We start from the raw sequence: 15,706 nt of genomic DNA, 5'->3' as shown, positions 1-15,706 counted from the left end.
TGTGAAGAAGAACAGGAAAGGAAGGAAGATCAGTAAGATCCCAAACCTAGAAGAGGCAAGAAGCAGATTCACTTAAGGGCAGCTCTGTGATTCACCATTATTGTACTGAGCACTCAGATACTGTGTTGATAGGTACTCTACAAATTCCTTGAGTAGATGGATTGGGCGTTTCCTAATCTTGATGCTGTTTGTATTGGCTTTTTAACATCTGGAAGCTAAAATCCAACTATTCCCTGACTTCATGGGGTATTTTTGGTCATTAGGAGCAGATGTTGGCTGTAGTTGCTGTCAGTATACTTCTGTTTGTTTTTCTTTGATATCCTAGTGTAGTGGATTAAACTGAGCAATTTGGCAATCTCTCAGGTTTTCAAATAAGCTTTATTAAGGTGGAGACCCTTTGCATCTCTCATGGTGCCAGACCAGCAGCCTATCTATACATGGTCCCTTCCTCTTAGACAAGAAAGAAACATTTTTTCTTATCTTGGCTTATCACTTTATCTATAAACAAAAAATGCACAAGAATATTTTTGCTCTTTTTCGTTTATGCAAAGTTGGTAGGGTCTTTAGACTAAATATATTAAATCTACTTTTGGGGTCTGTAAATCTTATCAGGAGGATAATTCTTCCCTAATTAATTTATCCCTTTTATTGCTCCCTTTGAATTTATTGTAAGAGGAGTTTGAAATGTGGAAAAACAGTTTATGACATGTATAAATTTAGGGGAAGTCTTTATAAACTACAGTTGCTGAAAGAAAAAAGAGGAATTTGGCATTCCTGAATCCAGAGATTTTATAATCTGTCCTGTCAAATGCAGACTGTCGAGTCCTAGTTCAATTGGCCATATGAATATTGTAGTAAAAAGTAGGGTGAATACTTATCCAGTTTCTAATTTTAACTACTTTTGGGTGATTGTTTCCAATTATCTGTGTTTTACAGAAAAGTGAAGATACAAAGTAATGACCACAATTTCTGCCTTGAGTCAATCACCATAGAATGTAGGAGCTGATATACGGCTGGTAGCAAAGTACTTGTTTTCCAGGAGTATTCTGGGGCAGTTTACCATAATTAATCTGAAATGAAGTTAAAAATGGCAAAAAAAAATAGTCTTAAGTCTTTACCCCCAAGGTAAACTTGGACAAATAAAACATATACACTAATATGCCCAGTAAAATCAATATAGACTTTAAAATGTATACATGAAATTAAGAAAAGAAAAGCATAATTCATATATCCATATACCTACATATATATTATCTCAGGGAGGTCTGGGCAAATATCCAAAACTTGCATTCATATCTCAGACATTCCGTCCTCAAGGTCTTATTTAACAAAAAGTATGAATCTCTGCTGGTAAGTAGTGAAGGAACGTTTGCCATGTATTAATAAAAAAACCATTAGCCATATTTTTATATACAAATAGTTCCATTAAACTATACCACCTTAGCAGTAATGAAATCCAGATCTCCATAGTTAAAGAGAATGCTCTTTGTTCATTGCATTAAAACTCTCTCTCTACAAACAAAACCAGGACCAGAAACCTTCAAATACATACTCTCATATCCTGTAAATTATCTAAATTCATTAATAAAAAATGTCTCAGTTGATCACGGAAGTGGGATGACACACAGCTCAATCTGTCCTTCACAATATACAGCAATATCACTGTTCTCATGATTGTCCATGCTTGGTCAAAATCAGTTTATGGATGAACAGTTGGTTGAAGTTACATTCAAATATGACAGAGGTTATTGTGGTTGGCAGCTGAGTTTCCAGCCACGGTGCAGTCTCCTGGTCAGATCAGTTTGCAGTTTGGGAATGCTCCTGGATTCATGAGTGATGTGTTCTGCCATTGACAGCGAACTAGGAGACTGTGTGCCATCATTTGGGCTCTTGGATTCATGAGTGACCTAAACTCTCACGTAGCAGTGTCCACATTCTATCATCTACATTTACCTAGGAGAGTGCATCCTAACTTTTCAAAAGGTGATCCAGCCTTATTAATATTTGCCTTGACTACCTCTTAGTGGGACAACAGCAGTGCAGTCTACCTGAGCATGAAACAGTTATTCCAGGGTAAATTATAATTAGTACAGAGTTCAGCAGTGCACCTCCACAGAAGCACAGGGTTCTGGAAGTATGCAAGGTCCACTGTCATCTCACTACACTGAGTCCCGCTAAAATACTGTGTCAGATTCAAGTCTCAGTCCTTATCTTCAAGATTTTTAAGGGTCTGGGCCCAGGCTTACCTTAAAGGTTGCCTAAAGTTCCAGAATGAGGACCATAATCAACAACTCTGCTCCTCTGTCACAATAAAACTGTCTATCATAATAGTAACTTTCATTTATGCAAGAGACAAGAGCCTTTTTTGTAGCCAGTCCAAGGCTGTAGAAAGAACTACTTTAGGATCCATGAACCACCACAACACTCATTCCAATTTTTCATTCCAATTGCAAACTTGACCTACTCTTCACTCTTAAAAGTAAATAGCATGAGCAATTTTTTTTAAAAATCCACATACAGTTTCGTTCCTGGGAAAAGGAAGGGAAAAAGAGAGACCAACACATGACTACTGCTAGTCATGTCACCATGCACTTCTGGAAGGTACTAGGATACCTTGGTGAGTGACACAGTATAAGAACCTGAATAGAATAGAATCTATGAACTGTTTTCCGATTCTTTACTGTTTCCCCAAAATTTTGGACATACTTACTTTCCCTAAAAGAGTGTTCATATGTGTCACTGGATCTGCTTTTACATCTAGATTAGTTTGCCCAAGAGAAACTTATAAAAACAAAGGACCATCTTGTGCTGTATATGAGGAGATACCATAATGATGAGCATTATTAGAAATATTAATGGATTTGACACTGAAATTTCTGTTTATGGAATTTCCTACACATTGTTCAGTTGCGGAGAGGGTGGGCAGTAAGCTTAGCCTTCCAAATATGTGGATATTGTAAGGAGCATGAGGAAAACCCAGGGATCTTGCTTTGGTTGGTCCTGCTTTTAACAGGGGATTAGACTAGATGATCTCCTGAGGTCTCTTCCAACCATAATATTCAGTGATTCTAGGATCTCAGGCCACTTGTGGAGAACTGAGTTATGATGGGTGGGACACTTCAGTGCCTCCACACTATTTCATGGGTTCTCGGCCTTTCCGCGGCAGCACAAACTGTCTTAGTTGCCTCACAGTATAGCCAGCAAGGCATCTAGCTTGCTCCCAAACTGATGCTGTGATACTGGGTTACCAGATCATGAATTTAATTCTTCTGATAACCTTCCAACATTTTTTTAAAGACCAGTCTCTGTGGTAAGCACTCATTAAAGGTGCAGATTGGTATTTCTGGAGGCTTATGTTTCTTATTTATGCACATATAAAGCACAGTATGGACAGCAGCAATGGGAGCTTTAAACACATTGGCACCTCAATGTGCTTTAGCCCTGACTTCGTGGACCCACGTCTAAGGATAAGAGGACAGTTGGCTTTTTGGCTTCTCTGCTGAGACTGTCAACAAGATTAATGGATGATTGTGATTTTTTTGTGATTTGCACAACTTTTCCACTAGAAACTGGACTGGGATTATCAAACTCACTTCACACAGGCTATTGAATGGCTATCATGTGCTGCCTATTTTAGTCACCACCAAGCGACTGAATTCAGGCTGGGTTGGATAAGAGATTAAAGATTCTCTATAGCCCATTACCAACTCTTCATTTTCACTTAAATAGTATGGTGATAGGGACACAAAGTATGTACATAATAATAAACTTTGTTAGAATCTAATGGTAATTCGGATATTTAATTATGGAATGAGTCAGAACATAATTGCTTTCTATTGAGGTCATGAAAATCTTGAAACTCCATCTGATCTAAAATAAATTTGTTTGAGCCTGATCCAAATGCCCACTGAAGACAATTGAAACATTCCCATTGACTACAATGGGCATTGGATCAGGTTCTTGATGAAGCTATAAGAGATAACCATGGAAAAGGTACTGTATGCAACTTGTGTTATCTATTCCTTCATTTTTTAGTGCTCTAGCAGGATATAATGGCACTATCTTTGCATATGGGCAGACGGGCAGTGGAAAGACTTTTACCATCACTGGGGGAGCAGAGCGTTACAGTGATCGAGGCATCATTCCCAGGACTCTGTCTTACATTTTTCAGCAGTTGGAGAAGGTACAGATCTTTGTCCTTTCATTTTCTTTAAAAAAAATCTGATTTACTAATACTGCATTGAATCACAGGAAACAATTTTAGTGGTAATGTTACAATAAGACCTGACTTGAACCCACCAAACGAAAGAAATGCATATTAGCGTGAAATCTAGCCTGACACTGTAGCCTTACCATAAAGTCATCATGTGTGGTGGATGACCAGGTTATTGCCAGACACTGAAAAATAGTGGACACCATTAGAATTATTCCAATGTCTTATTTTTTGAGAGTACTGCTTTCAGGCTCGCCCAGAGTGGTGTCTGGTCAAATATTTGGCTGTGTCATCATCCACTATTATTATGCCTATGATAAGTGTTGCAATGCACAGATGAAGTATGAAAATTCGTAATCCTATATAACCTTAGGCCAAGAAGAGCAAATAGAAGATGAACCATCAACCAGTATTTTAACCCATCATTTGAACTACCTTGCTTTTTGTGTGTTTGAGTGAAGCTCATAATATTAACTTCATGCAGTATTTGTAAAATTCATAATACAACTTGATTTTCTTGGATAAACTTTAATGAAGGTCTTTAAAAAATTAGGTTACTTACTTAACAGGATTATTTTACTAGATTATACTAATCCATGTTAATTGCATGGTCACAGTATATAGTATGACCACTTAAATCTCACAGGTCCATAATCACAACTATTTAGTAAAATATTGTGGGGAAACAGTTTCAAATTTCAATATCTCAGCCAGTTTAATTTTTCAAAAGCAAAGACATCCAAACCGCAATAATCCTTTTTGTATGTGTGTCTCTTCTTTAACTTTAAATATGTATGTAATACACTTATACATGCTAATATGAGTAAGAGACTCATTTGGTGACTGAAGTCTGGCATAGAGTGGGCAGACATTATGCAAGTTTCTCGACATAGCTACACATGTATGCCACATGAACAAGTAAAGCTGTAAATAGTAAAAAGATGTGATGAAAGTTTTTGCCCATAATGCATTTTTCTCATGATGCACTTGTATGGCATCTGTTACATATTTAACTTTTTAATAGTGTCTTCAGATCTGCTTTAAAAAGGTACCTAGACCTAAAAGACTAGTTAAAAATTGTAAATAGAATACTTTCAAAGGTAGTAAATTATACTCATAGGGCCAGTTTTGCCGATGTTCCACTTGCAGCACTTCTGTTGAAGCTAGTGGAAGTTCTTTGTGTGACGAGATCATGGATTTGATTTCAGTGTAAGACAGAAAGTGGTTAATATTAAATAATGAAAGGTTAACCACAATTTCTCCATCTCTTCCCTGTGCCCTTAATTTGGAGTCCTTCTAATTCACCACTCCTACTCTACCTCTTTTTCTAACCTTACCTGTTATTCCATTTTCTAATTTTTTCCTGAGCAGAGGCTGCCCCTAATAATAATTTTCAGACAAAAACTGCATTAAGATGGAGTTGCATCTGAGAGCACATATTAGATAGTTAAGGTAAAATACATTACATAAATGTTAGTTATTTGGAAGCCTAGTGTTTATAAATCCAGTTAATTCAGAGTTAAGGTTAAATTTAAAAGAAATCTAGCCATGTCAAGATATTGAAATGTGATTGGGCCACCCAAGTAACATTACCTTGGCCCTGTAGTGACAACATGAAGGGACGAAAAGAAGCAATCTAATATTTCTTTAAAATTCAGCATAATATAATCTGCAGTCACAAAAACTTAATCATATGGTTTTGCATGGTGTCACTGCAGAGTGAAGTTAAGGTTGTTTTGGTGCCCTAACTGTGCATTTCTGTTTGGATTTCTTTTGAGTTTAACCTTAACTGAATTTCCTGGGTTTATAATGTGTTGTTTAAGGATTAAATACAACATCCATATAATGTGGGAATGTAAACTATTTATATTGTTATTTATTATTTGTATTGTGGTAGCAACTAGAATCCTCAATCAGGTAGCAGACTCCCACTCTACTAGGCTCTGTACAGCCGTAACACAAGGGCAGCCCAAACCCTGAAGAGTTTACAATCACAGTCAATATACTTTCAGCTGTAATTTAATCTTAAAGTAGCATTTTCTGGAAATATACGTGGGTTTCTAAATTTAAAATTTCATATAGGATCACTAAACAAGAAATTCAAAGAATGTTACCAAATGATATTTTCAATGATTTTAAGATCTTAACCTTAAATAATTTTTTAAAATTTAATTTTTATTGCCAGTTTCACCAGTACGCTTGGCTACTTATGTACAAGAGAGCAGTGCATGGCAGCGACAGCATACTTGCCAATCCAGCTGGGTTTACAGCTGCTTTGTTTTTGCTAGTGTATCACAAAGAAGCTGGAGTGTATACCCTAGTTTTCCCCTGCCTCCTTCATTCCCAGCTTTCCCGTGCACATGCATGTGGACAGTTCTTGTGGGCTTCTCTGTAAAAGAGTATTATTCTTCATCCTCTGATGAAGAAGAAACATTCATTTATGAAGAATAACAGGCTCATTCATCTGCCCATAATTAAAAATCTTCCATTGTAGTTTATACACAAGATTTTAGTGAGTTTAAACAACATGGGAGGTTTGACGCATCTGCATTGTTCTGTTAAGTTCATTCAGGACAATAACAACAACAACAGTCTGACAGTAATGTCTACATTTTTTAAAGAAGCCATTTTAAAATTAATTTTAACTCCTAAATTATTTAAGTGATTTACTTGTAAATTCCTAGAAATACCATTCTATATTTAAAAAGTAAATGCTGTAATTTTGGGGGGACTAAATGCTGTATTTTTCATACATAGAGGTTGAGTCCTTGCTTTTAAGTGCAAAAACACTACTCAGTCTTAATTATGGAGTACAACTGGTATCTCTAATAATTCTTCCCAGTATTTAGTTCTTTTATACTACTTTTCATCCATAGATCTTAAACTGCTTTACGAAGGAGTTTAAGTACCATTATTTGCATGTTACAGATGAGGAAACACGGGCACTTATGAATTATGCAAGATACTTTTCTGGTTAATGGTGGGTTTGTGGGAAATCACTAGGTTGGAAACCTTGCAATATATTTCACTTGTGACCAAAGAAAGTTGGAAGCTTGCCTCCGTAGCCAAAGGCATTATGCCAGCTGTTTGTATTTTAGTAAGAGAAAAATTGCCAAATTTAATTCTTGTTAATTTTGGTACTTTTTTTAAATCTTGCCTGACCTTTTATGCCATAATCAGCCTTGCATAAATTTTTACAGAGGAGTTAAAACTTGAAATGCTTATATATAGAGTAAAATGGAAATGTTGACTGATTAACGGAGGAACATGAATGATGTTAATAATGCCTGAAGCTCTTGAGTCTCCCTATGGCAGTTCTGAAGGGGGCTTCCTAATTTTTTGAGTATGGAATTCATACCTCTTCACAAAGCATGAATATTCAGTCTTTTTGCAGGGAACTAAGCATGTGTGGGTGGAAATAGATTCCAAGACCCTGCTAGTGGGCCAATTCCTCCAATTTGCAGGCTTGCTGTGGAGTTGTAGTGTGCTACCTCTCCAAAGCTACTATTCCAGCCTAGGATGAGTTTTGGACTGGTAACAGGGCGTAGCACAGCCCCCCTTGGTCCTGCCTCTTCTCTGCTCCAACAATCACAAAGAGACCTTCTGGCTCAGCAGTCCCCGGTGCAGTTTATTTACACAGTGCAAACCCACCAACTCTCACCACATATTGCTGGAGGTCCCACCTTAGGGGCTTCTCTGTCTAGTAGCCAGGAGGGGAGAGCTACCCCTCTTCTTCCACTCTCTGGCTTCTCCCCTCCACCTTTGCTTCCTTCCTCTGTGCCTGTATATAGCCCCAGGCTAGTCAGACTGGCAGCTGTTGCAGCTCTGCCAGTCAGGCTCAGGTTCCTCTAGTCAGCTCCTATTCTCCCTTACTTGGAGCTGGAGTGACAGAAGGCTGGCTCAGCAGTTCCTGGTCAGCACCCTGTAACACACCTCCCCCCCTTACTGAACCTCCAGGTTTGTCCTTGCCTCTCCCCTCTTCTCTCTACCGGATGGGGCAGTGCGGGGGAGTTCTCCTTCTACCTTCTAGTGAGCCTTGGGGTCTTCCTTGTGGGGTTCCTGTATCCCCCACCCACAGAATTTACATTGTGTAAGGGGTGGATGCCCCTATAGGTCTATCACTACCCACAGGTCCTCACACCATTCACACCCCAATGGGTGCCCCCCCTCTTTTTCCTCTTTCCCTTCTTGCAGGGTTTTGGGATTGATCTTTATCTCCCCCTAGACATGCAGGGCCTCCGGTTCCACCAGCCTGGCACACAGGGCCTATGTCCGTTCTCCTGGGGGTTGCCTTGAAGGGGGCTCCGTCGGGCCTGTCTCCTTTGATAAGGGTCCTGGGCCGGAGGCCTCCCCTTCCCTGTTTCCTTCCCCCCTCGGGCTCTGTTGTTTAAGGGTTTGTACCTCATTCTCCAGAGGAGATTGGTCTCACTCCTTACCAAGGATCTGTGCCTTGGATGGTTCCACCCACTTCTTCAGGGGACCTCCCATTTTCCCCACGTTGGGCTTCTTTCCACTGCCTCCTGTCCCTCATGGGAAGGGCTCCCAGTCTGTGCCCACCACCACCGGGTAAGGCAGCCCTTCGACTACCCCGACTTGTTTCCACTGAAACTTGCCCTGGACCTTGAGGGGCACCTGGGCCATAGGGCACTGTCTTTTATCCCCGTGGACACACTCAAGGTCCATCCTGGCTCCGGGAATCAGCCATCGTGGCTTTACTAGCTACCGCTGGATAAGCAAGCAGGCTGAGGCCGTATCTACTAATTCCCCCCGCCTGGGTTCCCTCCCCACCATCACAGGTATGGTGGACAGTTTCTGCCCCTACCCCTGCCCTCCAGCATTAGTCCAGCTGCAGAACTCGCACTCCATGTATGGGCAGTTCCCCTTGTTATGTCCTGGTTGCCCACACTGCCAACAAGTCATCGGTCAGGCCCCCGGAGGAGCCGCTCAGGCCTCTTCTGCTCCAGGCCCTTTCTCCCAGACTCTATGTCCTCATAGGGCCACCCCTCTTTCCTGGGGAAGTCGGCCTCTGCGTATTCCTCAGTCAGTTTCACAGCCCTCCTCTACCATACTTGGTTGATGCCTAACCCATACCTGTATGTTCTCAGGGATGCTCTGTAAAAACTTTTCTAGGACCAACACGTCCATTATCTCCCCCAATGTCTGGATGCTGGGTCTCAGCCAGCGGGTGGCTCAGGCCATCAACCTCTGGGCAAACTCCTGGAGCCGCAAATCCCATGTCCACCTTGCCAAACGGACCTTCTGCTGGTATTTCTCTGAAGACAGCCCCACCCAATCTAGGATGGCCTCCTGAACTGCATTGTAGTTACTGGCCTGTTCTTCGCTCAGGGCCATGTAGGCTGCTTGAGCTTCTTTGGTGTGGTAGGGAGCCAGCCTCAGGGCCCAGGTTGCCCTATCTACTCAAACATGCAGAGGAACACGTGTGGGTCATCCACAGGGCCCATTTTACATAGTCCTAGGCCGGGTGCCCACGAGCCATCCCTCCCGTAGGACTCACCATCCTCTGCAGGAGCTGCTGTTGGATGCTGGTCTGCTCCTGTATAAAGTCCTGCAGGTTCCTTTGCTGCTCAGCCTGCCAAGTAAGCAAGACCTGCCTCTCTACATGGTGGGCATGCTAAAAATCTTGCATAGCCTTCTGCATTTCTTCCTGCTGCTTTACCAGCCACTGCTGGGTCTCCTCTATCTCTGGGCCACCAAACTCTTGCACTGGCTCAGGTCCTGGACAAGCCCCCACATGTAACAGGGCGTAGCAGGGCCTCTCTTGGTCCTGTCTCTGCTCTGTTCCAAAAATCACTCAGAGACCTTTTGGCTCAGCAGTCACCGGTGCAGTTTATTTACACAGTGCAAACCCACCAACTCTCATCACATATTGCTGGGGGTCCCAGCCTTAGGGGCTTCTCTTTCTGCAGCCAGGAGGGGAGAGCTACCCCTCTCTTTCCACTCTCTTGGCTTCTCCCCACCACCCTTGCTTCCTTCCTTCCTCTATGCCTGTGTATAACCTCAGGCTAATCAGGCTGGCAGCTGTTGCGGCTCTGCCAATCAGACTCAGGTTCCTCTAGTCAGTCCAATTCACCTCCCTTACTTGGAGCTGGAGTGACAGAGGGCTTGCTCAGCAGTTCCTGGTCAGCACCCTGTCATAGGACCCATGTAACCCCATAGATGTTGAATCAGTAGCTCCTCCCCCAACTGTGCTAGCGCACTTGGGCCTGGCATAAAGTCCTACTCTGTAACAAGCAAAGAGTACAGTACCCCTCCAAGCCTGCATGGCTGCTCAGCCTGTTCCTCCCCCTCTCACAGAGGAGGGCCATTGTGGGATTTGAGTGTTGCAGTGAGCATTGTATGGACCCTATTCATCTGGTGAATTTTTTCTCCTTAAAAAAGGAGATTAGCATCCCAACACCTGTGCGCTTCATTAGAGATGCGAAAACAGTCTAGAAAAATCTCGAGTGGCTTAAAACTTGCTTTTTCATTCTCCCATCTTAATTAAAATTATGCTGTAGCTCACGAAAGCTCATGCTCAAATAAATTGGTTAGTCTCTAAGGTGCCACAAGTACTCCTTTTCTTAGCTGGAAAAGTTATTATATGGTTTAGATAAGAAATTAAAATTGTGTTCAACCAGCAAGCAACAGGTTTCTTTTCATTCTGTACTAAAGTTATTTTTAAATCAGTGACTCTTAAATAGGAATTGTTTTTGGTGACCCACAGAAGGGAAAAAAGTTTGAGAACCAAGCACTGTTGCCATGGATAAGGTATGGGATTGCGGGGAGGCCATCGAAGGATCTTATGAAGTGGTCCTTGACATCAAAAGTGTAAAAACTTCCGCTAAAAGTTAGTTTTCACTTCAACCAAAACACAGCAAAATGATCTACTTTCCCATTGGGCAGAAACAAAAACAGTCAGGAGATAAATATTATTGTCAGGTTTCTAAGACGTTGTGAGAGAGAGTGACGTTGATAGTCATTCATTACATCTGAAAAAGAGAAAAATAAATTAAATATTCTTGGCAATTTTATATCAGTGTTCCCCAAAATAGAAATGAAATTTTGTTTACATACTGTAATAATTCTGAACCAATATAAGTCATTCATTCTACCATTCCATCAACCATGTGAAGCAAAGCCAAGAAAATAAAAGTAAAAGTTGAATATTGTCTGTCTGACTTCATGTGTTCTTTGTCCCTCTTTACTCCATAAGATCCATGAGTGAATTAAACTTTATTTCTTTAATTTAGCAACTTTATGCAAATGTGAAAATGAAATATATGTGAAAATAGGTAAGTTGATCAAATAGCTTACTGTTATGTCCTGGTTATCGTCTGGTCAGCCATTCCATGTTATGTTTGTACTGTATTTAGAGCTGTATCCTACCAATCCTTATTCATAAGACTAGATTTTAGTCACATGAACACCTACATGAGTAAGAGTGTATAAGATGGAGCCCCTAGAATAACTCCTGGAGACTAGGACTTTGTCTTCCTCTGTCTGGTACTGTGCTGATTAAATAATAATGTAGGATGAAGAAATAACCATCTGATTTGTTGTATTTGCATATTTATTTCTATCAAGAGTGCATGCAGGAACATTTGATTTTTCAGACTTGTTTCTGGCACTTAAAGTAACTGGAGCTTTGTAGTATTAGCTAGCCACACATTTACGGACACTGCTTCCTCTCTGCTCTCAGATTGGCCACTTTTATTTTCCTCCCTTATCTCTTCTTGTTTCTTCCTCCTTTCATCTTTGTCTCTTTCCATACCTTCCTCTTCTCTCATTTCCTCTTGTCTTTTATAGTGGGCCCTTTTTAAAAAGCTGACAGGGGAAAATTTCCATATATTCGTGCACTAGTCAAAATTACATTTAAATATATTTAAAATATGTTATACAAATATCTTTGTTATTGTTTCTTTACTATGTTTGTGGTGAAATGTCAACTTCCCTCTTGGTTCATGAAGTAGACTCAGAAGTGGGGTGAAGTATCATTAGAGGAAATGTAGTTTAGCAGGATTGGAGATGGTGGAGACAGAATCATAGAAGTGTAGGGCTGGAAGTGACGTTGAGAAACCATCAAGTTCAGCCCCTGCGCTGAGGCAGGACCATGTAAACCTGGACCATCCCTGACAGGTGTTTGTCCAACCTGTTCTTTAAAACCTCCAGGGTTCCTGTCGAGGCCCAGAGGCATTATAAGTGTTTAGCAGTACATGGCATGTTTCTGTTAAGGTGGTTTCATTGTAAAACAGGTATTGGTATGCAGACATCTGCAAGAGCAATTAGCTTTTCAAATAGGGATACAGTAGACTCTTTAGTGAAGGATCTCACTAATACAGGGTGAAATTCACTTCTCCCCATTCAAAGCTTGAGTAAATGGGCTTGTGTGGATCTAGGTAGTGGTTCAGGAGGAATAGGGAGGATAATGTTAATCCACCGAACCAAGTGATAAGGCATGTGGCTACAGTACTATGCAGCGAAGGCCTGCAGCTCCGTGGGTTGAAAGAGTTGCCGCTGTGCCTGTAGCTATGTGTTGGTTCTTCCATTAAATTCACATAAGTGCCAGTCTAATGGTCTCTTCCCAGCATGCCCCCCAAAACCATCTATGGTGCACCAGAGGCACAGGTGCCCCTTTCATGATGGCAGGTGTTCCACCCACCCACACCTAAGCTCCAATGGTGGGAGCTCAACTGACATAAAGGGTTTTTTCACATGCCCCTGGGTGAAGATGAATTACACCCATAGAAAGTGACATCTGTTTTACTGTCCCTTCTTTCCATGGTGTAAATTACCTCTGTTGGGGGAGATTTATTACCTGTGTAAATTGCAATCCCAGTAAACTCTGTCTCATTTTTTATTTTTTTCATCTACCCATAATGTGCCTTTTAAAACAGTTTTCCCTGAAACACTCTTCTGCCACAATCAATAAAAATCTCATCCTAGAAATATTTTATGCCGTGACAATGAAAGGTTCATGTCTCAAGATAGCTTTTTAAATAAAATTAGCAAATTGGATTAGAAAACTGCCTCTGTTAGTGTGATAATGAGTGCTTTCCCAGTGATTTCATCCAATTAAATAAATTAATTCACTTTTACTTTGGAAATCGCAGTTCATTATTTTGAGGTTTACATTGTTTGGCTTTGGCTTTGTGGGAGGAGAGAATTCTGTCTGCAGAGACCAGTTGGATTATTTTACATTCTGGCAATACAGAATACAGAAAGAAAGTAGGGCTACAAAGGATAGCTGACAGCATACGCAGTGTTTAGGTATTTTGGTAAAGAACATGGAAAGCAATGTGCCACTGGAGTTTCTAAAATGAAGTAAATCTTCGGTTTTTGGTTGTTTTTTTTAGGGATCATCTCTTTATCCAAAACATGAGGGTATACCTCTTTATAGTAACATGTTTTTTTGTCAGAGAAGTGAAAAATGGTATGTTATACAGTTCTGTAACCAAGTTGCCACATTCTAAGTGTATGCAGACTTTTTTAGATATATGGAACCAATAAAAAAAAAACAGACTGAACTTGCTTCTAATCATGGGCATAGGTCTTTTTTTTTTTTTTTGGTCTTCATGCATATGGCAATGGACAGACTTGAAAGTGTCACGAATTGAAAATGTAAAACATATCCAGCAAAAGAATGAGAGAGAGGGTGAGGAGGCAGCGTGGAAGCTATAGTGATAAATTTGTCCATTTTCCCTAGGGCTCTGGCTGCTATTTATAGCCCTTTTAATTTTCTTTCCTATTCAGGACAGCAGCAAAGTGTACACAACCCATGTTTCCTACTTGGAAATCTACAATGAATGTGGTTATGATCTTTTGAACCCAAGACATGAAGCCTCCAGATTGGAAGATTTGCCGTGAGTAACAAAACTACAAAGAATCAGCAGGGATAAAAAAATCACTTTCAGATGCCCTGTTTCCTTGTTTTCATTTGAAACTGTATGATACTGACCTCAGACTTAATTAACTCAAAATAGTTCATTTTTATCAACATTTTCAAAAGCTTCCATTATTATATTTTGTATGTGTAGACATTGTGAAAAATGGATAAGAATAATTGAAGGTGAAGGTGTACAAGACTGATATTATTGGGGGGAAAGGTTCACAGGAGCCAGTACAAGAAAAAAGAAAAGGAGTACTTGTGGCATTTTAGAGACTAACCAATTTATTTGAGCATAAGCTTTCGTGAGCTCGATGAAGTGAGCTGTAGCTCACGAAAGCTTATGCTCAAATAAATTGGTTAGTCTCTAAGATGCCACAAGTACTCCTTTTCTTTTTGTGAATACAGACTAACACGGCTGTTACTCTGAAACCTGTCATAGTACAAGAAAAGAGAAGGAGTAATTGTTCTTCCTCTTGACAATTCATCCACTTCACCCTATGCTGTAGGAGTGACAAGGCAGATAGAATAGGGCAGCATTGCCTTGAAACTAGTACACAGAAACCTATTTCAGTTATGCGCCTTTTCCTTCAGGAGTAATTATTTTTTAAATGCAGGACCTTGTGGAATGTAATGTGATAGTAAAGGAGATAAAGGCCAAGAGGGATTCCAAAACGCAGTACAGTTTTTCAGAACAGATGATCATCAAAGTACAGTTTCTGCTGATGAAATATTTAGTGCACTATTAAAATTTGCCTGAGCTGAGTAAATCATGGTATGTACAGACCCTAAACTCAGTCTAGCAAAACCCATTCAGACCCCATTCTGAAACATTTGAAGAGTAAGCAATTTTGATAATCGGTTTATCCCAGTATTGAAGAGCATATGGAGGCTATATGAAACACTGATTTGTGTGTGTGTGTGTAACATTGTCACAGCTCTCATATATTCTTCAGTTATGTGGTTGTGGAATGTATAGTGGTTGTGAAGGTAACCTTGAATATGGGAGTCAAGTGTAAACTAATGCACTGTTGAGTTCCTGAATTTGTTCCTGCTAGCCTGAAATAATAGCTCTGAGAAGTGTGAACTGCTCCATACATCTCAGTGAAATGTTAGCTCTGATATAGGACAACTTAGGTGCTGTCAGTAAAAATGTGTGGCATATTGAAACGTGAAGATGTGGCAACATCATAAATTCAATATAAAAATAAATTACTTGTTTTCATATTAACACACAAATAAATCATTTTTAAATGTATGCAAAACTGCTATAAAATTTCCAATAGTGTACCACAGAGTCTAGAGATTTTGCTGCAGAATTTAGATTCAGCTTGTCACACCCTACATAGGTCTTTGGACAAAGTGCACCCTGCAAAGACTAGAGTTGTTCCTCATCAGTCATATAAAATATGGACCTTTTAAAAATCCATTGCTATGACTGCATTGCCTCCATTATGAGGTAGCGTAGTCCAGAAGATAATGGAGTCAGGTGACTGATTAGATGTGTTGGTAGTCAAGTCTCTTAACCTCTCTGTGCCTCACTTTCCTCCTTTGGAAAATGGGGATAATTATACTTACCTCTCATTGTACAAAAAGAACGAGGAGTACTA

At 40.3% G+C, this 15,706-nt stretch overlaps 1 protein-coding gene across 1 annotated transcript in view; it reads left to right on the top strand.

Moving 5' to 3' along the window:
• The window catches only part of KIF6 (kinesin family member 6), a 294,225-nt gene that overhangs the window by 29,938 nt on the left and 248,581 nt on the right, over positions 1-15,706 (top strand). The window contains exons 4-5 of the mRNA XM_084623973.1: positions 4,036-4,183; positions 13,964-14,073. Of these exons, the coding sequence (XP_084480099.1) occupies positions 4,036-4,183; positions 13,964-14,073 (258 nt within the window). The remainder of the gene's footprint in view (positions 1-4,035; positions 4,184-13,963; positions 14,074-15,706) is intronic.

The sequence above is a fragment of the Lepidochelys olivacea genome (genome assembly GCF_965140295.1).
Source record: "Lepidochelys olivacea isolate rLepOli2 genome assembly, chromosome: 3".
Taxonomy (NCBI): Eukaryota; Metazoa; Chordata; order Testudines; family Cheloniidae; genus Lepidochelys; species Lepidochelys olivacea.
Note: the sequence above shows the minus strand (reverse complement) of the source record. Positions and strands in the feature narration are given on the sequence as shown.